This window comes from Danio aesculapii, chromosome 2 (genome assembly GCF_903798145.1).
Source record: "Danio aesculapii chromosome 2, fDanAes4.1, whole genome shotgun sequence".
In the NCBI taxonomy this organism is placed as follows: Eukaryota; Metazoa; Chordata; class Actinopteri; order Cypriniformes; family Danionidae; genus Danio; species Danio aesculapii.
Window position 1 is genome coordinate 10,779,245 of NC_079436.1, and position 24,341 is coordinate 10,803,585.

At 38.4% G+C, this 24,341-nt stretch overlaps 1 protein-coding gene across 4 annotated transcripts in view; it reads right to left on the reverse strand.

The window, feature by feature from the left end:
* Positions 1-24,341, reverse strand: part of fgf12a (fibroblast growth factor 12a) — a 122,197-nt gene that overhangs the window by 29,951 nt on the left and 67,905 nt on the right. For all 4 annotated transcript variants that reach the window (XM_056472614.1, XM_056472607.1, XM_056472599.1 and 1 more), the window contains one exon: positions 12,428-12,531. In XM_056472614.1, coding sequence (XP_056328589.1) covers positions 12,428-12,531 — 104 coding nt within the window. The remainder of the gene's footprint in view (positions 1-12,427; positions 12,532-24,341) is intronic.

The following is a 24,341-nucleotide window of genomic DNA, read 5'->3' on the forward strand; positions in this document are numbered from 1 at the left end:
CTGTGGATTATGGACTGTGGAGGAAAATATTTGTTGACAGCGCTTTGCCAACAATTTTTAACCGAGAGATAGAAAGAGAGAGAGAGAGAGAGAGAGAGAGAGAGAGAGAGAGAGAGAGAGAGAGAGAGAGAAAAACATTACCTGATAGATCGTTGGTAATATTTCCAGAAGATGAGCATGTCGCATTTTAGCTAAATTAATTCACGCCTCCTCCTGAAGTGACTTGCGATGTGCCTTCGCCGTTTGCAATGCATTAAAACATAGTTTTCCAGCCGCACCTGCATCTCATTATCGAAATCTATAGTTTGTCTAAAGTGATGAATACAAACTATATAGTACACTAAGAGCAGGGATACAAATCAGCCAGCGCAGTCGTGCCTCTATAGTCAAAAGTGACATTTTGTGTCTGCCGGTTTGTTTACTTGCAGGAGTTCCACTAGCATTTTCCCGCACGTGAATTCTGACCAATCGATAAGCAGTTTAGGAAATATGTTTAACAACATCTGACCAATGAGTGATGTGGATTTTGTCAGATGACAACATTTTGGTTCTTTTCAACTGGTTCGGACCAAAGCAATCAGTGTGGTGTGAAAAGGACCCAAAAACAACCCTAAGTATTAGCTTTGCGGTGCTGCCCATGATTCCTAGAATCTGCTATTTTTCGTGCCTATTTTATGTATTTGTAAGTATATTTTCTTTGTATGTGTAGCATGACTAGCCTTGATCTGGACACACCCCCTCAGGCCAAAGTAAATGCATTCAGATGCAGAAAGTGTGTAGTGTTCTGCACTGAATGACTGAGCACTTGTACTTGCCAAAAACTGAAGAAAAGATGGTTACTTATTAAAGAGAAGTGCCTTCGTTCTAATTCTGTGAAATGGAACAATCTAAAGGTAAGACTTTATGCATGGAGGGAAAATCAATGCTTGATAAGAATCCTGTTTTTCTTTACTATATACAACAAAGTCAAACATTACCAAGGCTGATTTATATTTCTGCATCAAGCGCAAGTGTATGTCTGGTGCAGCCTTTGCGTGGTCTCATAGCCCTCGCCGTGGCTGACACTGACGCTGATGCGCACCTCTCGAAAAATGTAATTACATCTCTCAACGACGCATTTGATTGGTCGCATTTGATTGGTGGGCGGTGCTGACAGCCATGAGCCTGATAGAGCGAGTGTTTACAAGTGTCGAGTCCCGTGAAGGAGCTCCACATGAAAACTTTTGTTTTGTGTTTACCTTATGGTTAAAGTTGTTGCATGTCCGCTAGTTTTAACTACTTGTACATTTAAAATAGCGTTAAAAAAACACCTACAAACAAACTTGACACAGAGGAATATAAAAACCTCTCTGCCAGCAATTTCAGAAGTGTTATTGCAAAGCAACACAAACAGCATGCACAAGTATAAATGCACGACTGCGCGCAAGGCAGGCACCATGGATCACGGCGATCATTCAGTGCAGAAGTATAGACCAGCCTTAAATCCAGTCAATTTAGTTTCCCAAAAATATGAGACCAAGATCTGCGTCTTAATTGTATTTGTTATATAATAAACTGTGCACAATGCAGCTATTATCTTATATTTTATGGGTCTAACAGTTTTACGATTTGACTTTTGTGATACGACATAAAAATCACATCGTTTCTTCTAAACACTATTAACATCATTATCCGATGTTTTGAGAACAGTTTACACAGCCAACCGAAACTGTATAAATCAGGGGGAAAAAAGAAATCATCTTCATCTACTCATTTTCAGAACACAAATGATTGGATGGAGTTTACACTTAGTCTCAGGACTAGGAGAGTGATTACCAACCTACATTTTGACCTACATATTGCCGGGCTGCCTTTAAATTCTTAAGTTTGTGATTTTTAAGTCACCATTTTATTTGAATATAGAATCGATTCAGAACTTAATGTAATGTACTTCAGCTGTGTTCGCCAATCAGAAAGGAGAAAACAGCACGCACGCTGACGTAATGAAGCAAAACTCCAGTTGTAGTGTCCACATGACCATACTGTACTAGAAAATCTTCACCCTAGTCGGAGTTTTCACAAAGTTTCGGTTTCAGCGAAACTGCATAATAAAAAGTCTGGTTTTCCAAAATACCACTGCTGGGCACCACTGGCTGATTTGGGCCCCATGACACCTTTATTTGGGGGGGTTTTTCATAAACAAAATTAAACTGGCGGTGGGGGGGGTAAGGGATTGGGGGGATTGTAATGTAATGTGTATTTATATAGAGCATTTATCGTGTATACACGCAAAGCGCATCACAATCATGAGAGGGGTCTCTCCACACCACCACCAGTGTGCAGCGTCCACTTGGATGATGCGACAGCAGCCACAGGACAATGGCGCCAGTCCATTTACCACACACCAGCTATTGGTGGATGAGGATGATTGGGAGGCCATGATGGGTAAGGGCCAATGTGGAGAATTTGGCCAGGACACCAGGGTTACACCTCTACTCTTTACGAGAAGTGCCATGGGATTTTTAATGACCACAGAGAGTCAGGACCTCGGTATAAGGTCTTAACCCAGAAGATGGCGCTCACTGACAGCATGGCGTCCCCTTCACTTTACTGGGGCATTTAGACTCAAACAGAGTCCTGAGTGGTCTCACTAACACCACATCCAACAGCAACCTAGCTTTCCCATGTGGTCTTCCATTCAAGCACTGACCAGGCTCAGCCCTGCTTAGCTTCAGTGAGTAACCAGTCTTGGGCTGCGGGGTGATATGGCTGCGGATATGGATTGTGTCATGAACGAAAGTGAAAAGGGTGAGATGGGGTCTTGGGGAGACTGAGCCCCCTAATGGTAACTCTGGGGGCACCTAAAGTGCATGTGCCCTTAGAATCCTAGAGCCCTATTGGCACCCCTATTCGTGTGGACAGGGCCTGAGGCAGCAACTCACACGGGCCAATTTTGGACATTGGTAGATTGAAAAAAGGTCACTTGCTCTGATGAGTCTCAATTTGTGCTACAACATTTGTATAATATAGTATAATGAATCCACGAAAGAGGACAGGACAGATCCATCCTGCCCTGTATCAGCATTTCAGCCTGGTGGTGTAATGGTGTAGTAGATTTTTTTGGCACACTTTGAGCCCTTTTGTACTCTCCGAGCATTAAAGTCTGGCAACCGAAACATACGCCACTAAGATTATTCAATAAACTCTGCTCCTTTTCTGTCATCATCACTTTGTCTCCGTGCTTCTGCTCTTCTTTGGGTTTCTCCGTCAGCTTCTTGGCTGATAAAAGACACAGGCACCAGACAAGACTTGCTGTTAACAGGTTTTTTTTGGTGGTATTAGACAACTCTGCTGGCTGGATGTTTGAATACTAGACAAAACACATATTTTTTGACAGGATCTGGCATCCAGGGCTGGATCTGATATATCTGGAGATTTAACATTTTGGCGAAGGCAGCAGGATGCAATAACACAGCTGCTATCTCCATGATTTGGAGTTGTGTGATGAAAATTTGCAAACCAGAGTCCACTTGGGCTACTAAACGTACTTTATCTGAAAAATAAAGCTTAAGTCAGTTATTCCCCTTAGAAAATATATGTTCCGTATCAAAATGCCGGTCTTTGTTTTGGTCTTTATAACAAGCCCACTGCCAGTTTAGCTAATTATATATCAGCCACATGGGTTGCCTAAATTAAAAAAAGACACATTTTATAAATTCTGTCATGAAAGCTCTCAAAGTAAGTGTCCGTGACCGAAATGCGACCTCCGGTGGACGGTAGCAGACTCTGAAATGAGATGCAGATTCAGAGATCCACATGAGTTGGTTATTAATTAGCAAATAATATAAATATTAAGAATGTAAACATTAGGTGAGCAGATTACATTGTAACCCCGCGACCTAACAACACGCTACGTGAGAAGATTTGCAGAGATAAGCAATTTGGCTGACGAAACTGAAATTTAAATACAACCATTCAAAAGCACAGAGTATGTGCGCTCACTGTACTCCAACGAAATGGTAAGGTTTCTAATTTAATCAATACATATTAAATCTCTTTAACATCATTAAAACATCATTTACCCAATTATATTTTCGCACTCTGGGATGAGGACAGCAGCATAAGTGAGAACCGAAGCTGAAGACCCATCCTGCAAGTGTTTTCCACTTTGCTAAACTACAACAAGGCAGTGTAAGTTTGATCTGTGTAATATCTTGAAAATTCAATGTGTATTAGCACATGCTATCATTTTTACACTTAAAGAGAAATCAGAAATTAAGCAGTGACACACTTGAGAAATATTTGCTAAACATTAAAGTGCCCCTATTATGGGTTTTTGAAAATGACCTTCCATGCAGTGTTTAACACAGCTCTAAGAGAAGTGAAATATCCAGCTAAGGCCTAAATCTCAAAGTGCATCAGGTTTAAACTATTGATTCATCTATAAAAGAGTCGACTCATAATGTTTTAAATGAATCATGAAGGTAATGAATCTTTGTCGGCGCAACGTTGATATGGAACTCAAGCCCTGCCCATTTGTTGCGCACGCAAACCAGTGAAAATTAAAACCCCGCCCACGCCCACAAATACTGTAGCAAGAAAAAGAAGACAAACACTGTATAAGAGCCCGGCTGAACCATGTTGCGAGGGAAGTGTGGGGGAAAGTTAGTGTTATTTTCCCTGATGAGGCTGTGAAGAGTCAGTGGTTGAAGTTTATTTTTGCAAAAATACCTCAGCATTATCGCCCCAGCCTTGTGCTGTGTTCCTGTCATTTTTCTGAGTGCTTCAGCAATCTATATGCTTATAGCAGAGGACTCATCGGTTGTTTGTTAAAGGAAGAATCAGAAAAGACATTTGATGTATGGGAATTTGTCAGAGCTTGACAGGAACTTTACAGTACACAGTTCATGGATCAGTTCCTTCCTCCGTTTCACAAGTGTAAGTAACTTAAGTGCGAATAAAATGGTAGCCTCCTTGTTTTCTCTAGCTTGCAAATTATGTATTTAATTGTGTTTTGTTACATGTAACCGCTTGTACTGTATTAGGTTAACTCTTTATATTCGCATATCGCGTCTAAAACCACGCTGAAAATGCGAAGCGTGTCGCTTTGTTTACAAATTTAAAGACGTGTGTGAGCTCGCGATCCACTGCCATTTGTCGCTGCTATGGCCACTTTCAGCTGTTCCTTAACACGTGCGGCAGTCAAGTTTTAAAATAGTTCTATTTTGCCGCTGTATGGATTAATACTGAATGTGTGTCATGGTTAAGAGTAGAGTAATAAGCTGGTGTTTAACTGCATTGCTTTAATGCACTTCTGCAATGGGCTCTAACATACACTCTGCACTCTGACTACTTAGCCATGGTGGGTGTTTTTCTCTGTCTTGCGCTAAACGCAGTCGACCAATTGCAACAGACTGGGTCATCGGACCAATCAGTGTTGATTAGCATCGTGCTAAGGAGGGGTTTGGGAACAAATGAATCGCTGAACGAATCATATGGGAGTCCTTTTAATTAGGTAAAAATAAATGCAAATTATAAGACAATGAAAGTGTTTTTGACCTTGCATGCATATCAGCCTGTTGTTGGAGAACCAAAATATGACCTTTGGTAATGCAAAATAGGGGCTCTTTAAAGTATATAAAAGTATTGTAGACTTTCAGAAGCTAAAAAAAAGCTAAATGTATCAAGGCAATTAGATTTGTGTCATTTGTCTAAATGCAGTAAATGGGAAATAAAACAAAGAGATGATGCAGTTTTGGAAAGAACGCCGAAGGCATTATAGCTTGAAGGATTTTTCAATTAAAGGGGAAACGTTTGAGCAAACGCTTAATGGATTAGTTCACCAAAAAATGAAAATAATGTCATTAATTACTCCCCCTAATGTCGTTTCAATCCCCCTAACCTTCGTTCATCTTCAGAACACAGATGAATTTATTTGAGACTTTTTAGAGTTTAAGCTTAGTCTCTAGGGAGGGAATTAGGGGTGGGATTCTTAACCTACATTTTGACCTACATCGGACCATGCCATGCCTTTAAAATCTTATGTGTGCTATTTTAGTTTGCAATTTAATTTGAATGTAGAATTGATTCAGAACTTTTAAGAATCGGTTCACAATTACTAGAGAAAGAATCGTGATGCATCACTGAATACATATAGCTGGCAGCTAGCTTTCTGCAACTTTCACATGGTCCACTGGAGCTAAGCAGGGCTGCACCTAGGTCAGTATCTGGATGGAAGACCACATGGGAAAGCTTGGTTGCTGCCGGAAGTGGTGTTAGTGAGACCAGGAGGGAGCGCTCAACCTGAGCTCTGTGTGGGTCCTAACATCCCAGTATATTGATGGGGACTCTATACTGCTCAGTGATCGCCGTCTTTTGGATGAAACATTAAACCTGACTCTCTGTGGCCGTTAAAAATCCCAGGATGTCTTTTGAAAAAGAGTAGGGGTTTAAACCCGGTACCCTAACCAAATTTGCCCGCTGGCTTCTGTCCATCATGGCCTAACCATTCCCATATTGTGTTTGGCTTCACCACTTTGTCTCCTCTCCACCAATCAGCTGGTGTGCGGTCTGGCGCAATATGGCTGCCATCGCGTCATCTAGGAGGATGCTGCACACTGGTCGTGGATTAGGAGATCCCCCCCAAAAAAAATGTGTGTAAAAGTGCTTTGAGTGTCTATATAAAAGCTCTATATAAAATGGAAGAAATTATTATTATTGTATTTTCTCCCACTCCTAATGAAGATGACTAATTAATAATACAATTGTAATTTGTGTGATAACTAACCCTCTAAAGGTGCTGTATGTAAGTTTTTGACTCTTCTAAAGCATACAACATTCTTGTTTATCTGAAAAACAATGCTAAAGTCAGATATTCTGCTTTGAAAACATGTGTCTGTGTGGGATTCTCTTTGGTCTCTATATCCAGCCCACTGCCAGTTTACCCAATTACATTTCAGCACTCCGCATTGAGGACAGTAGCAGCCTCCGAAATTAGTTATTAATTATTATTCAGAGTTATAATAATCCACATTAGGTAGTTTTTAATTACCAAATATTACAAACATAAACATTAGCTGAGCAGCATACATTTTAACACCATGTCTTAAAAACATGCAATATTCTAGCGACAAGCAATTTGACTGTCTGCTTTGCATCAGACACGACAGACATCACATCCAAAAATACAGTACAGCCGTTCAGAAGCACAGAATATTGCACTTACTGCACTTTAACGAAATGGTAAGGATTAGAATAGAATTAGTACATATTAAACTTCTTTATTATTATTAAAAATTCCTGCTGAGTGACTGATTTTTGTTGGTTTGCACTGAGTCACAGTTCTATCGTTCATCTTCAAATATGTTTGTTTTATTTTCAAGATCTGAGGTAAACCATCTGCTTCTGCTCTCATTATGGCAATAAATATGTCACGTAAAATGACATTCAGACTGCCATTGGTAGCATTTAACACTGCAAAAAGCACATAATCAGTACCTGAGGTGATCGTTGTCATAATAGTTTATTATTCTGTTGTTCAGGCACGAGAAATAGAAACTGTTTCTAAAATGGAAATTTCAGATGATGGTTTAGACAAACTACTTTAACATGCTTTAGTCGTGTGTCGTCACTTGTAGTTATGGTCCATCTGGCAACCTGCGATTGCATAGAGTCGTCAGAGGAGGCAATGGGTGAAAAAGTGTTTCGAATTTGAACTGCAATACCTAGTTCAACAACTGGGTGTCAGTCTGTCAGGATTCAATCTGAAGATCATCAATAGTAAATAAATAATGAAGGAGAGGAGTGTAACAGTTGGTAATCGTAGAGAACCACTTGACAACATATACCACAACAGACCCCAAAAGAAACAATAAGAGATAACTTGGACAACAACCACATTTGGTATACATGCAAGCAAAACTGGACACGAAATAAAGGAAAACTCTAGGCTTAAATTCACATGGAGGATTATAATTATAAAATCAGATGTGACTAATTAATACTCCTGGAGACTTACTAAAGCACAAGGTTATGGAGATGTTTTTGTTATACGCTATACATTACTTCATGTCTTCATAATGCAAAAAATGGAGGGTTGGAGTTTAAAAATAACATCCCAAAGATGCATGAAAGAACCTTAATTTATTCTCACGTCAACGGTGGCAGGAAATTATTTTATTTCTTTCCTCTTAAACCGTCTTTAACAGGATTAAGAGTTCTGCGACCTGGAGCATTATGACCCACACAGACCGCAGACACCACAGAATAGTGCACGCACTGCACTTCAACGAAATGGTAAGGTTTATAATCTAATTAGTACATATTAACTGTCTTCAACATTATAAAAATACATGCTGAGTGACTGATATTTGTTGGTGTAGTCACGGTTCTAACGTTCATTTTCAAATATGTTTGTTTTATTTTCAAGATCTGAGGTAAACTATCTGCCGCTGCTTTTATTATGGCAATAAATAAGTCACATAAAATGGCATTCAAATTCACATTGGTAGCATTTAAGGCTGCAAAAAGCACATAATCAGTACCTGAGGCGATCGTTGTCATAGTAGTTTATTATGCTGTTGTTCAGTCACGAGAAATAAAAATTTCAGGTTATGGCAAGGACAAAAACTCCTTTAACATGGAAATAATTCCTCTTTTCATGTGTCGTCTTGTGCAGTTATAGTGTATTGGTGTCATCAATCTGGCAACCGACGTTTGCATAGAGTCATCAGAGGAGGGAAAGGGTGAAAAAGTGTATCGAATTTGAACTGCAATACCTAGTTCAACCACTGGGTGTCAATCTGACATACTGCACCTTTAAGGATTTTTGTCTGAAGATCATCAATAGAAAGTAAATAACAAAGGAGAGGAGTGTAACAGTTGGTAACCGTAGAGAATCTCTTGACAACAGATACCACAACAGACCCCATTTGGCATTCACGCAAGCAAAACTGGACACGAAACAAAGGAAAACTCTAGGCTTAAATACACATGGAGGATTATAATTATAAAATCAGATGGGATGAACTAATTAATACCCTTGGAGACTAACTAAAACACAAGGTTATCGAGATGATTTTGTAATACTCTAGAACATTACATCACTTCAAGTCTTTATAATGCAAAAATGGAGGGTTAGGGTTTAAAATAACATATCCCAAAGATGCACGAAAGAACCAAAATTTATTCTCACATCAATGGTGGCAGGAAATGAATTTCTTTCTTTCCTCTTAGACCATCTTTAACAGGATTAAGAGTTCTGTGACCAGCCGTTACATAAGCTGTCAGAAGTGCGTAACTCACTCCGACTCGTTTCCACAAACCTGTTTCAACTGCCGGCTGAGTGGGGGCAAGAACATATGCCTGTCACCCAACATAACTCAAGCAAAATCCTACAGGGAACACTGTTCCTGTCACACTGCTAACTCGCGCAATAAGCAGTCCTTTCAATGCATTTTTAGTTTAACAGCAGAATCAATATGCTAAAGACAAAGGCAGCACTTTCACTTTTTTGTGTGCTAATTAAGCTCAGAGTACATGCATAAATATACATGAGCTAGCTTAAAAAATCACGTTTATTTGTGAACGTACGTGTTCATTTGAATGACTGACAATTGTAATTTAATACAACTGAATATTATATGGCATTAAAATTGTTTTGAATTTGAAAACAATTGAATTGAATTGAATTTCTTAACTTGAATATGGTCAAAAGTAAGGGTGTGATGAGACGCTTACTCCAGACGAAATGAGACCCAAGACTGGGTTTACGAGAACGAGATGGGGTGAAATTTTAAAACTATTTTTAAGAAATCTTCAATGATGAAATATCATTGTGAAGTCTTTTATTCAACTAAAAAAAAAAATCACAAAATGCAAAAATATTTAGGTGCTTTTTCAAAATCAACATGTTATTTTACTTCTATTTTAATGAATTACACCATAAAGGACATGCAAACATTGCTAAGTATTTAGCTATAAACTCTACTGACTGGCTTCTCTCCTGTACAGTTTCACATGAGAACTCGTTTCCACAAATTGAACTTTAAAAAAGTATGCAATCATGTAATTTTTGCTAAAATTTCATTTTTCAGCAGTTTCGCTTTCATTCAGCAACATTTCATGCCTCTGTGACAAACTCTGAGCTACTGGATGCGAGAAAGGACTGATAGCAGAGAGTTGTTACAATGGAGTTTGATATCGCACGCCAAATGAAAAGAACCCATCCATTTTTCCCGACAACATAAACGTGTGTATGTCTACAGGAGTTCACTGTGTGTGCGCACTCAGAGGAGATGTGTGCCTGTGGTCTTTTACTGATTCGGTAGGTGCAGAGAATACTGTCAAACAGCTGTGTGCGTATGGACTATCCTGTCGCAATTTCGGCTAAATGTCGTACATGTGATGATAATAGTTTGAGTACACGTTCAAAATGCGACTAAAATAGGAATGCTCCAAATGTCTTAATTCCATATTTGTTTACGATTATGACTTATCTAAAGTGCTATTCCATCGTATGTTATGGAAAAAAACGGTTACCTCACCCTCGCCCGAGCAAACTAGTGACGCGGAACACCGAGGTGAGCCTGGGTTGCCAGGTGTGTGCAAAGCACTTGATGTGCAGTTCAAATCCAATCTTGCTTCCAATCTTCAGAGCTAAATTCACCCTCTTGCTCCATCATAACATCACAACTCTCGAGACAACTTTTTTACCTTGACAAGAAATCGTACCCCGAGATCTCGTCACATCCCTGGCAAAAAGGCTTTGTTTGACTTCGGTGATCATCTACTTTTCCCTGTTGATGACCCCTGACCTACTTTCTGCGATTTCACAATCTGAATTTATGGTTTTTAATTTTAGAATACTGAATTTGATCTTCCAAATTTCTTCGAAACATTAAACTATATTTTTACAAACTGGATATCTGGAGTCTAGGTATTCAGAACAAAAAAATCTATAAATATGTCTATAAAAATCTGCAGTAAAAATGCAGGTGTCTTAAATTTCAGATGTTCAATATTCAAGTTAAGAAATTCAAATTCAAAACTATTTTTAAAAGCAGATAATATTCAGTTTTATTTAAATTACAATTGTCAAAAATTCAAATGAACACAATTCAAATTCAGATTGTTTTGGCATATTTTAAGCTCCATATGTTTGACTTTTCGGTGATCATCTACTCTTTCCCGTTGATGACCCCTGACCTACTTTCAGAATTTCATGATCTGAATTTATGTTTTTTTTAATTTTAGAATATTGAATTTGATCTTCCAAATTTCTTCATCTTGAAAACATGAAACTGTATTTTAACAAACTGAATATCTGCAGTCTAGAAATTCAGAATAAAAAAAACTGAAGTTTGAAAAAATGTCTATAAAGTCTGCCTTAAAAAATCAGGTGGCTTAAATATGAGATGTTCAATATACAAGTCAAGAAATTCAAATTCAAAAAATTTTTAAAAGCATATATTATTCAGTTTTATTTAAATTACAATTGTCAATCATTCAAATGAACACATTTCAAATTCAAATTGTTTTGGCATATTTTAAGCTCCATATGTTTGACTTTTCGGTGATTATCTACTCTTCCCTGTTGATGACCCCTGACCTACTTTCTCAATTTCATAATCTGAATTTATGGTTTTTAATTTTAGAATACTGAATTTGATCTTCCAAATTTCTTCGAAACATGAAACTACATTTTTACAAACTGGATTTCTGCAGTCTAGGAATTCAGAACAAAAAAATTTATTTAAACATCTATAAAAATCTGTCGTGAAAAATTCAGTTGTCTTAAATTTCAGATGTTCAATATTCAAGTTAAGAAATTCAAATGAAGAAATTCAAATTTAAAAAAAATTTAAAGGCATTTAATATTTAGTTTATTTAATTACAATTGTCAAAAATTCAAATGAACACAATCCAAATTCAGATTGTTTTGGCATATTTTAAGCTCCATATGTTTGACTTTTCGGTGATCATCTAGTCCTCCCCTTTTTCTGAATTTCACAATCAGAATTTATGGTTTTTAATTTTAAAATATTGAATTTGATCTTCCAAATTTCTTCATCTTGAAAACATGAAACTATATTTTTTTACAAACTGAATATCTGCAGTCTAAAAATTCAGAAAAAAATAAAAGTTTGAAAAAAAGTCTATAAAAATCTGCCTTAAAAATCAGGTGTCTTAAATTTGAGATGTTCAATATAAGTGAATAAATCCAAATTCAAAACCATTTTTAATGGCACATCTTACTCAGTTTAATTAAATTACAATTGCTAATAATTCAAATCAACACAATTCAAATTTAGATTGTTTTGTCATATTTTAAGCTCCACACAAGAATACAATATGAAGTGCATGCAGGATTTTCTCATACACACTAACACACACACACACACACGCACGCACAGACACAGGCATGTAAACTGATTGAGGGGGATCTTACTGAGCTGTAGAGGAAGCCCTCTCCGTTCATGCCGATGTAGAAACCCGCTTTGACTCCCTGAATGGCCACCACCCTTAAGCCGACGGGAATGAGGTTGAAAAGAGCTGACGGGACAAAACACAAAGAACACACATTGCATTACAATAGGTTTGGCATTGCTAGAACCGGTGGCGGAAAGAGCATTGAAAAAAAGTCATACTTAAGTAAAAATGAACCATTAGTTTCCCCAAAATGTAGTGTAAAAGTAGAGTAAAAGTATCTGCTGTTAAAGCATGTATTAAACGTATGTCAATGTGAAAGGTTGATGCATTTACATGCTATTTGTGCATGTGTGTGAAAACATAATATTCTGTTAGGATATTTAGTGATTGTTTAAGGTAATTCGGTGATTTCAGTCCTCATACAGTAGACATCTTCATCATCATCATCGTCGTCTAAACCAGAGATGCCCAAAGCAGGGCCTGCAGGCCAAAGTTGGCCCATGGTAACCTTTGATTTGGCCCACTATTCCATTTAAGAAAGGTTTAGAGATCGTCATTTCAAATATGTAACCTTTTATTTGTTTGTTTTATTGTTAAACTACGTACAAAAAAAGACATTTGACATGAAATGTTTCCATTTAAATGGTGTAAATGAATCAGATTTAGTTTAAAATGTACACACGACGGATAGAGGACAATGCAGAGACTTTGGTGAGTGAATCAAGGCAAAGGCTGATTCTGCTTGACTAGTGTATTCAGTGTTGAACTCCACTGTGCTATAAATGTGATCGTTTTTATTGGAATAAGTTATAACTAAAATGTTATACTACATTAGTTAATACGATTCAAAGTAAAGTTTTCTATTAATTTTTTTATATTATGTAAATAATATGAATTGGGAAATTACCCATAGCAACTTTATTGTAAAATAGTTTGGTATGTCAATGATTTTTGGCCCCTTCATACAGTACGAAAAAGTTTGGGCACCCCTGTTCTAAACAGTCACTGTGTGTAATGATTTTTGTTGTCATCTTGGACACATGAGACGATTGTCAAGCGGTAGTGACTGAGCAACATAATGGGACGTTAATGAGAAAATAGTATGTCCCAAAGTTTGCATACCCCTCTGTTTCACTCTCAAAAGTATGTACTTTTACTAAAAGGATGTAGTGTAAGTGTGCGAATTGGGATGCATACTGAATCACATACTATAATCACATACTTCCATACTATATAGTACGCGGATATAGTATGTGAGACAAGCAGTACGTCTGAATTCATAATAGTGGAAAAACAGAATGCGAGAAGTACCCTGATGACCTACTACTTCCGGCGAGATTCTGAAGTGCGCATCCAACGGACGCTACGCTCTCCCATGATGCCACGTGAGAGAATTCATTAAAGGGAGTGAAGCGACGCAACTGACGTAGGTAGGTCATGTGAAAATGACAAATGGCAGATGTAGTACATCCAAATTTCATTCATAATACTCACATTCATACTATATAGAGCGCATCTTTCTAAATATCGTGAACTAAATTCAAATGTACTGTAGTACCTACTCGAGTAGTAGGTGATTTCGGACGCACTTTTCTTGCACTTTGGTAATGCAAGTGTCCATTTTTAATACACATGATGCTTTTCTGATGCAAATTGTCATAAAGAGCATTTCAGTGGCCAAAAACCAATACAATCTCATTGCAATTTGTAACGTTTTGATTTAGTGGCTAATTCGTATAAATTCGTACAGTCTAATTCATAGAATTTAGTATGATTTTTTTTTTGTCACCCGGTGACAGTTGGGTTTAGGTCTGGGGTTGAGTGCCACACCTCCATTTTGAAATCGTACATTTTCCTACGACTGAATTAGCCACTAAACTGACAATACTTACGTTTTCTTATGAGATCAGGCTGTGAGTTTTGAATTGATTGAAACTAAGAGATGTGGATTTCGACAGCAATTAAATTACCACACAACTGCTGTGTTTGTCAAAAAATGAATAAAAATGTGGGCAATTTAATCATTAAAACACTGACATTCTGCGTTCAGACGGCAATAATTTCACTAACGACACCCTGTGAATTGAGTAAATCCCTTAATTTCATTTTCCTTTGCCTTAGTCCCTTTATTAATCAGGGGTCGCCACAGCGGAATGAACCACCAACTAATGCAGCATATGTTTTACCCAGCGGATGCCTTTCCCGCTGCAACCCAGCACTGGGGAACACCCATATATTCTCGCATTCACAATCATACACTATGGACAATTTAGCTTATTCAATTCACCTATACCACATGTCTTTTGACTGTGGGGGAAACCAGAGCACACGGAGGAAACGCACAACAACATGGGCAGAACATGCAAACTCCACACAGAAACGCCTTCTGACCCAGCTGGGGCTCGAACCAGCGGCCTTCTTGCTGTGAGGTGACAGTGCTAACCACTGAGCCACTGAGCCGCCCAAAATCCCGTAAGTTTCCCTGAGAAACATATACCATCCAAATTGGACTACAGTTAGCAAAAACAAGCTACTGTATGACGTGATTAGCATTTTAGTTCAGGAGCAAAAAGAAGACATAAAACTCATTACACACCTGTGCCGGTCTGAAATTGACAGATAACCATTGTACATTATCCTAGATTAAGAGGGCAACGCTCTATTCCTCTATGTGGTAGAAGGAATGAGCTTTTTCTGCTGATCCTCAATATTGTGGCTTTAAAAAAGGTGCCGGTGTGCCCTTGTCCGCTGAGCTGATTCAGTCTCACCCGATAAACATCAGTGCCTGCTGCTGTGCTGGGGTGTAAATTTGTCTGAAAATGCTATACATATTACGCTGGCATAAAGGAGATAGTCTATAATGTCAGTGCACTACAAGAAAAATGTGCTGTTTCTAATTCGAATATCTAAAAATTCTTAAATCAAGAAGCAATTTCTAGACAAGCAACTAATTAAAGTTTTCCGTGGAATTACTTGATGTAAAATTAGCATAGTGTCACATCAGAGGACATGGTTTTCTGTGACAAAATGTATCAAGTTTCTATGTTTTTAGATTCATTCATTTTCTTGTCGGCTTAGTCCCTTTATTAATCCGGGGTCGCCACAGCGGAATGAACCGCCAACTCATCCAGCATTTGTTTTACGCAGTGGATGCCCTTCCAGCCGCAACCCAGCACTGGGAAACACATACATTCACACACACATACACTACGGACAATTTAGCCAACCCAATTCACCTGTACTGCATGTCTTTGGACTGTGGGGGAAACCGGAGCACCCGGAGGAAACCCATGCGAATTCAGGGAGAACATGCAAACTCCACACAGAAACGCCAACTGAGCCGAGGCTGGAACCAGCGACCCAGCAACCTTCTTGCTGTGATATTATATATTATATATCTTGTGTGATATTATTTGGATTTTTAAAAAGGCTCAAGGTTTTTAAAATTAGGCTCGAGGTATTTATTAATTTATTAATGACTTGAATAATAATTCAATGATAAGAGCTGTTATTTACTGAACTATGCTTGAGACAGCCACACCTTAGGACAGTTTTGAGACAATGTATAAGTGTACTTTTTTTGTCAATTTTTTGAAAAATTTAGATTTTAAGTCATAAAATGGCCTCCACAGGCTTAAGACCTGCATATTATAGAGGCTGTATGAGATCACCTGGACAGAAAAAGACAGATCTTATATTAATTTTTGTCATGTGTAATAGTGATAATGCAAAGTCCTCAACAATGCAAATGTGCTTAACATATACAGTGTTGTGCAAACATTAAATCTGTCGGTTTACTGACGATATAATGGATATATGTGACCCTTTACGACAAAACCAGTCATAAGTGTACTTTTTTCTTTGTTGATTTCATTTACAATTGAGATTTTAAAGCAGTCATGAAATGGCCTCCACAGTGTCCCGAACTGAATATTATAGAGGCTGTATGAGATTACCTGGACAGAAAAAAGACAGATCTTATATTTCTTTTTGTCATGTGTGACGGTGATAATGCAAAGTCCTCAACAATGCAAATGTGCTTAACATATACAAACATTAAATCTGTTATTTTACTGATGATATAATGGATATACAGTATGTGGCCCCTTACCACAAAGCCAGTCATAAGTGTAGATTTATTGTCAAATCTTTGAAAAATTGAGTCATGAAATGGCCTCCACAAGGTCCAGACCTGAATATTTTAGAGACTGTATGAGATCGCCTTGACAGAAAAAGTCAGATATATCATTCTAAACTTAAAGAGGAACTCTGGAAAGTGCTAGAAGAATATTACACAGCACATTATTACAGAAAATGTCAGGACAATTAGAACAAAACAGTTAAAAGGAAGCCACATTAAACATAGACTTTTCCTTGAAGAGGAAATGTTGTGCTGTAGTTGTTTTTGTACATACTTCCTATATTTTTGTTTGTTTTTAATAAAGAGACTGATTGCTTATATATTGTGCAAAAGTCTTACAAAGCTGGTATAGTAATTAGGACTTTTGCACAGTACTCTAGGTGTGTAGATGAAGCAGTCACAGACAAAAGTCCAATATAAAACACCATAATCCATACAGCTAATCCGATTGGTTGATGCGTCAGGCAGACCAATAGTATTAATTGAGTATAGTATTTTTAAATATATGGCTAAAATAAAACATCTTTCATACAAAAACACAAAGGAATCTCTATTTTGTTTTAAATAGAGCACACAAAGGTTTGAGGAATTACAATTTTCATCTGAACACCCATCACAAAGTAAAACACCATGAGATTTAAAAGGACTGTCTTTTGTGTCTGCCCAGCTGCTTCAAATCTGTGCAGTCCAGATATTCCATCAACCTGTCTGAGAGAAACACCATCGTTGCTAATACATTCTGACAAGCCTTTTTATATTTAAGATTAACGGCTGTAAACCCATACGGTCTAATTAGTTTTACACTAATAATTAGTCAACGACAAACATTTTCCAATGACGAAGGAGGGGTTGGAAAATGCAGAGTTATTTTAAATGCATCCATTTTGCAAAATGGTTTCTTAAATGCTGCCAAGTGATTTGAATCATTTTGACGGAGAAGAACAGGAACGAGCCGCACCGCATCATCAGATTCTAATACTTCTGACTGCTGAAGCAGACAGTTTGTAATCATGTGTGATCTATGGTGCCTTTACAAAACATGAATCATCAAAACGCCATTTTTAAATGCTGATATTTGTTCTTGTTGAGTCTGAAGCCATAAGTTAAAGTTCAATTTTGCTGTAATGTTGATCACCCTGCCTTGTTTTTAAAAGTTTAACCTTAATAAATTTGAAGTCTGTAGTGCAGCAGTCATGCTGCATACAATATTCGGTGAGAGTTTCCTTCGCTGAACTGCCGCCAGCTTCGACGGAAAGGTATACGTGGTTCTGAATTAATTTCCTTCCTCATCAACATTACCATTAAAGGGTTCAAAAGGTTGATAATTTCAAGGTGGAAGTGATGTATTATTCTGGTAATTTATTGTGGGATCAATGCAGCGAAGCCTGATCTGAATGGTTATTTTCTCCATCTCTTCCTGTAGTAGGAATTGCTAAGCTGGTACAAACGGAGAGGGAAAACGTTCGTTTTCTTGCTGAATTATTAACTGTAGCTTACTGATCTCTGTCTGTGGGACAGACTAAAGGATAAATGTAAGAATTAGAGGTGAAAAGAACTTGAAGGACAGCCTGAGGCGATTCCAGAAGCTCCCAGCAACTGTCCTCCATCTCACTCCACAGCTTTTTTTCTGTTGTTAAAAGAGAGCTTCACATGTTGACATAAACTATGTTTCTATCTACCTATTTTTATGTGCATTTTGCAAAAAAAACGGCAGAACAACATTAGCTGCGTTTCCTTCCACCTATTTTTATGCACATTTAAAAAAATATCACATTTAGAAACAATGGATGGAAAAGCCAAGATGCGCATCGATTTTAAGTCTAAGAAGTTAAGCATTAGTATTGTTTTTTTTTTTTTTTGAGAGAGAGTACAGTTAGTGGTATAGCAAGAGAGGCAGTTACAGATTAGTAAGGAAAGTGGAGACTAAATAGTTGAATTTCTAGTCGTTTCTTGAAGACAGTAAGTGACTGGGAGAGTTCGGGAAAGTGATTTCTTCCCTCTTAGGGATGGAACCACGAGGCGATGTTCATTCACAGAATGCAAGTTTCTGGAGGGCACATAAATCTGCAGAAATGAAAGCAGATAAGGAGGAGCAAAGTCAGAGGTCGCTTTGTAAGCAAACTTCAGAGCTTTGAATTTGATGCGAGCAGCAACTGGCAGCCAGTGCAAACGGGTGAGTAGTGGAGTAACATGTGCTCTTTTGGGTTCATCAAAGACCACTCCTGCTGCTGAAGCAGCTGAAGAGGTTTGATAGAGTTAGCTGGAAGCCCGGCTAGTAGAGAGTTGCAATAATCCAGTTTGGAGAGAACAAGAGCTTGAACAATGAGTTGAGCTGCATGTTCAGATAGGAAGGGTCGGACCTTTCTGATGTTATAGAGTGCGAATCTGCAAGATCGAGCAGTTCTAGAAATGTGCTCAGAGAAGTTTAGTTGGCCATCAATCGTTACTCCAAGGCTTTTTACCATTTTGGATGCAGTAATGGTTGCCCCATCCATCTGGATTGAAAAGTTATGGTGTAGAGTCGGGTTGGCAGAAACTTTAAGCATTTCCGTTTTCGCGAGGTTAAGCTGAAGATGATGATCTTTCATCCAGTGTGAAATGTCTGACAGACAGGCTGAGATGCGAGCTGGAACCAAGGGATCATCAGGGTGAAAAGAGAGGTATAGCTGGGTGTCATCAGCATAGCAGTGGTAGGAAAAACCATGTTTCTGGATGACTGTTCCTAAAGATGCCGTGTAGATGGAGAAGAGAAGTGGCCCAAGAACAGAGCCCTGAGGTACCCCAGTGTTTAGATTCTGTAGGTTGGACACCTCTCCTCTCCAAGACACCCCGAATGACCTGTCAGAGAGGTAAGATCTGAACCATTGAATAACAGTGCCTGAAACGCCCAGTGACTCAAGCGTAGATAGCAGGATCTGATGGTTTACAGTGTCAAAAGCAGCTGATAAATCCAGCAAGATGAGGACAGATTATTTAGAGTCTGCTTTAGCCAGTCTGAGATCCTCCATGACCGAGAGCAGGGCAGTCTCAATTGAGTGGCCTTTCTTAAAGCCAGATTGCTTGTTGTCCATGAGGTTGTTTTGAGTAAGAAAGTCTAGGACTTGATTGAACACTACTTTCTCCAAAATCTAAATTATGAGCACAACTGAGTAAAATGAGTAAAATAAACTTTTTATTCATTAAGAAACAATGTGCATAAATTACGATGGAAACGCATTTACCAAATAAATTCTAGCATGCGCATCAAAAAAATCATGTGATTTTGCTTTAACAGATTATGTGATAACAAATATGGCGTAAAGTGTCAGGTATGTTTAACCCAGGCTCATTCTGAAATGTACACCTCTATACATTTCTGGAGAGAGCAAAATATGTTCCAGGAGCTACATTTTTGCAGTTTTTGTTTTCACAAATCCACCAGAGGCTGCTGTGTACGCTTTTTTAGATCTCAATTTTTTCTTGTGAGTAACATTCGCTCCTGCTGTTCTCATGTAAATCCACCAGAGGCCGCTGTCGACTGACTGACTTACTGACTGACCAACCGACCGATCCCACACCCTCCCCCTTTCCTAAACCCAACCAATAGTGTTTTCAAAAGCACCACTTGACCCGTCCACCCACTTCCCTAAACCCAACCGCAGTGTTTTAAAAAGCAATTCAAAGAAGAAAAGCTGCCTGATTTTTACCATATTTTTAGATTTTACCTCACCCTGTTATTGACTTGTTTATTTAATTTTTTTTAGCTTTTGTTTTTGTCTTAACTGCTTTCTGGAACTGTTCTTCATGAGACTCAAACCCTGTTGTCAACTCCGCTCTTCGTCTCAAGTCCGCCAATGTACATGTCGAGGAACCTGACAAACTGGTAACAGCAGAAAAGTCATCCATAAGAAGGTAAGCGGTCAGCTGGTAAGCAAGAAAAGGACGTCATACTGCCCTGTAGCATTCATTTTAAAATGAAATGCAGCCATTTGTAGATCTGACTACGTAATTTGCGATCTCCAGAAATGTATATAGGGCTACGTTTTCATAATGAACCTATGTTGGGTTTGTTTGGGTGGCCGATGAGGTCCGAACATTTTTAAATATTATATATGAGAAAGAAGTGACAACCATCTTTGAAGATAACATGATGACATGATGTAATGAAATGACTGCGCAATTTGCGTTTCGTCTATGTGTTCTAAGACGCAAGTTAAGTTATTATGTATGAAAACTTCCATTTTTCTTTTGATATCTCCGCCAATTTATCAGGAAGTGATGATTTTTTTCTCTTGGACTTGTTGGATGGAAACGCTACTTTATTCGCAAAAGTTTTATGCGATATTCCAGTTTTGCGCATACATTTATTTTGCATCTTTAGGTCAGAAACATGAATATTGTAAAATATCTGAAATTATGTTTTGTTCATTCTTAAATCCCTTAGACAAAGTCCATCATCAGAGGGTTATTATTACCCCCAGAAATTGAATTGAATGTCTGCACTCCTAAAAGAGAGGTCTCGCACCTCTAAAAGCCACCATGCGTTCATTGCATTGCGTCTTCTTTTTCTGAGATGCATTCATTCATTTTCTTTTAGGCTTAATCCCTTTATTAATCCGGGGTCGCCACAGTGGAATGAACCGCCAACTTATCCAGCACGTTTTTACGCAGCGGATGCCCTTTCAGCCGCAACCCATCTCTGGGAAACATCCATACACACTCACTCACACTCATACACTACAGACATTTTTAGCCTTCCCAATTGACCTGTACCGCATGTCTTTGGACTGTGGAGCACACGGAGGAAACCCATGCGAACACAGGGAGAACATGGAAACTCCACACAGAAACGCCAACTGACCCAGCCAAAGCTTGAACCAACGACCTTCTTGCTGTGAGGCAACAGCACTACCTACTGCGCCACTGCGTCGCCTCTCTGTGATGCATATCAATTATTATATTTGAAAAAAGGCTCACAGTGAATTCTCCTTGTGAAGCAAAATCCATTGTTATTTTGCTATTTGCCACCAATTTATCAGGAAGTGATTTTGTTCGCTTTGACTCTTGAATAGAAATGGTCCTTTATTCGCAAAAGTTTTATGCCATATTCCAAAGCTATCGCACGTCAATTCATATCTTTTTTTTTAATTTAGTGGCTAATTCAAATCTCATTCGCACAATTTAGTACGATTAGCTCATCCCTGAATGAGGGGTGGGTATACGGGTGGGGTTTGATGCCATGCTTAAATGCCAATCATACATTTTCGTAGGATTGAACTCGAATTTTTACAAATTAGCAACTAAACTGACAAAACATAAAATAGTTACGTTTCCTTGTGAGATCAGGCTGGATATTCCAGTTTTGCGCATGAAATCTAATTGGCATCTTTGGCTGGAAACCTAGCTATAGTTACTTGCTCTGAGAAAGTCCTTCACCTTTCCTGGACAGAAAAAGAAAAGTCATTGCAATCCGATTTCCTGTTGCATTTGCATTAACCAACTGCTCCGGGGAGTTTTGATTGTGCCATGGCCAAGGTACCATGTCATCTATTCACTGGCTTGTTTCCTCTGCCCATTCTGCATCGACCTTGATCACAACTTGGAGTGGATTTTGTTACAGATCTGCCTCCCTTTTATGGTAAAACATCCATAATAGTAATTGCTGGTCATTTCTCTCAGGCCTGTTGATTGATCTCTGCCCTCTGCCATGGAGACAATCGAACTGATGTTTAATCATGTGTTTGGAAACTTTGGATTAACAGAAGACATTGGCTTTGACAGAGGACGACCATTGGTTTTCAGACTGTGGAAAACCTTCTTTACACTCGAGAATGACCATCAGAAACTCCTGGACTGATTCCTTGTGGAATATACCCAAAACTCTCTTTGGCCAACCTGTCACTGGTCTAACCCCATTCCTGTTTCTGTTGTCTTCTGAGCCATCTGACATTACAGATTTAAACTATTCATTCCTTCGGCTTAGTCCCATCTTTATCCGGGGTCTCCACAGCAGAATGAATCGCCTATTCCGGCATATGTTTTTTTACACAGTGGATGCCCTTCCAGCAGATTTCTTGATCAAAATAGATTGATCTAGAAAAGGTTTTGATTCCAGATTAGACTTTATTGTACATACCGCTAAATTGGGACTGTAGGGGCTAACCAACTACACCAGAATGACGGTTGTCCCTCTTGTATATACCCAACCAGATTCCATTTCCATCTTCTGGTGGTGTTTCCCTTATAAAGCATAAACCGTTGTGTTACTTCTAGTTGTTGTGTTAATTAGTTGTTGACTAGGGTTTTGATACATTTGGCATGCACACTTGTTTTAACTCTTTAACTCAAGGGTCAAGAAACTTGTTTCTGGACGGTCTGTGTCCAGCAGAGTTTAGCTCCAACCCTAATCAAACACATCTGCACAAGCTAATCAAGGTCTTACTAGGTATACAAGAAACTACCAGGCAGGTGTCTTAAGGCAAGCTGGAGCCAAAAGGTTGATTGTTTTGTTCTGAAACAGGAATTAAAATTGTTACAATGTTTATTTTTGTTCTTGGTGTGCTTCGCTTTCACATGGCAAAGTTTCCACAAGGACCTAAAATGATTAGAACAGGTCACGTTCAAGTAAACTCCTTATATTGGTTAAAGTTTTGTTTGTTTTCTGGGATTCTGCTCAGCTGTCGTTATTTTAATTTATGACGATGAGAAATAAGCGAAAAGGTGCACTTTCATTTCGAATGGTGGCACCCTCAGACATAGTCACCAAATCACCAAATCAGAGGTAAGACCAGGGGCGTTGCTAGACATAAAGCTCTACAGGGGCACAGCACCCCCTCCTAAATAAATAAATAGCAGTACTATTGTTGTTATCCAATTATCATTCTAAATACAAAACAGAAATGAATCCTAAATGTAACTGGAAAACAATCTAAAGACACAACTGGAGTGATGCTATGATAATTTAAGAAGTCTTTTGCATGAATATTAATTTATGAGAATGAAATTCTATAGACAATTCAATAGAATACAAAAAAAGATGTTTTATAGAATTATCTGTTGTGTGTTGTCTTAGACCCGACTCAAGGCCGAGAATAAGGTTTATTAAGTCTAATCTCCCTGACTTCATCCCTCCTTTCTGCTTCATATCCAAAAAAAAAAAAAAAAACTATTAGGAGCCATGCAGTATAAATAAGATCACCATCACATTATTTAAACTTTGTTTTGTCAACTTGCAAAACTCGCAAGCCTGTTATACAATGCATGAGCAGCGCGGCTATTTTTTCGGCGTGCATGCTCACAACCGAACCGGGAGCAGAGCGGTGCGTAAGCGCCAAGCAGAAGCGGTGTGCGTGATGCGCGGGGCGGCGCAGGTATGTTTTTTTCTGCGCACATGCTTAGTTTGTTCTTTTATTAAACTGCATTGCTTTCATCAGAGTTGGTTTGGTTGCACATAGAGAATAATGTCTTTATTCTGGGATTAGCACTCTTAATAAATACACTTGCATATAAAGTAAGTTGTATCTCAAAGCATTTAATAAATACACTTGCAAATAAAATAAGTCGTATATCAAAGCATTTACTGGGGCACTGGCAATTTAAACTGGGGCACGTGCCCCAGTAAATGGAGTCTAGCGACGCCCCTGGGCAGCCAGTTGTCAAGGGTTGTAAAATATATATCTGTTTTGTATCAGAATTTGCATCTGTATTATATACAGTGAGGTCAATAAGTATTTGATCACCCTGTGATTTCTCAATATCCCCTACTTAGAAATCATGGAGGGGTCTAGAATTTTCACCATAGGTGCATTTCCAC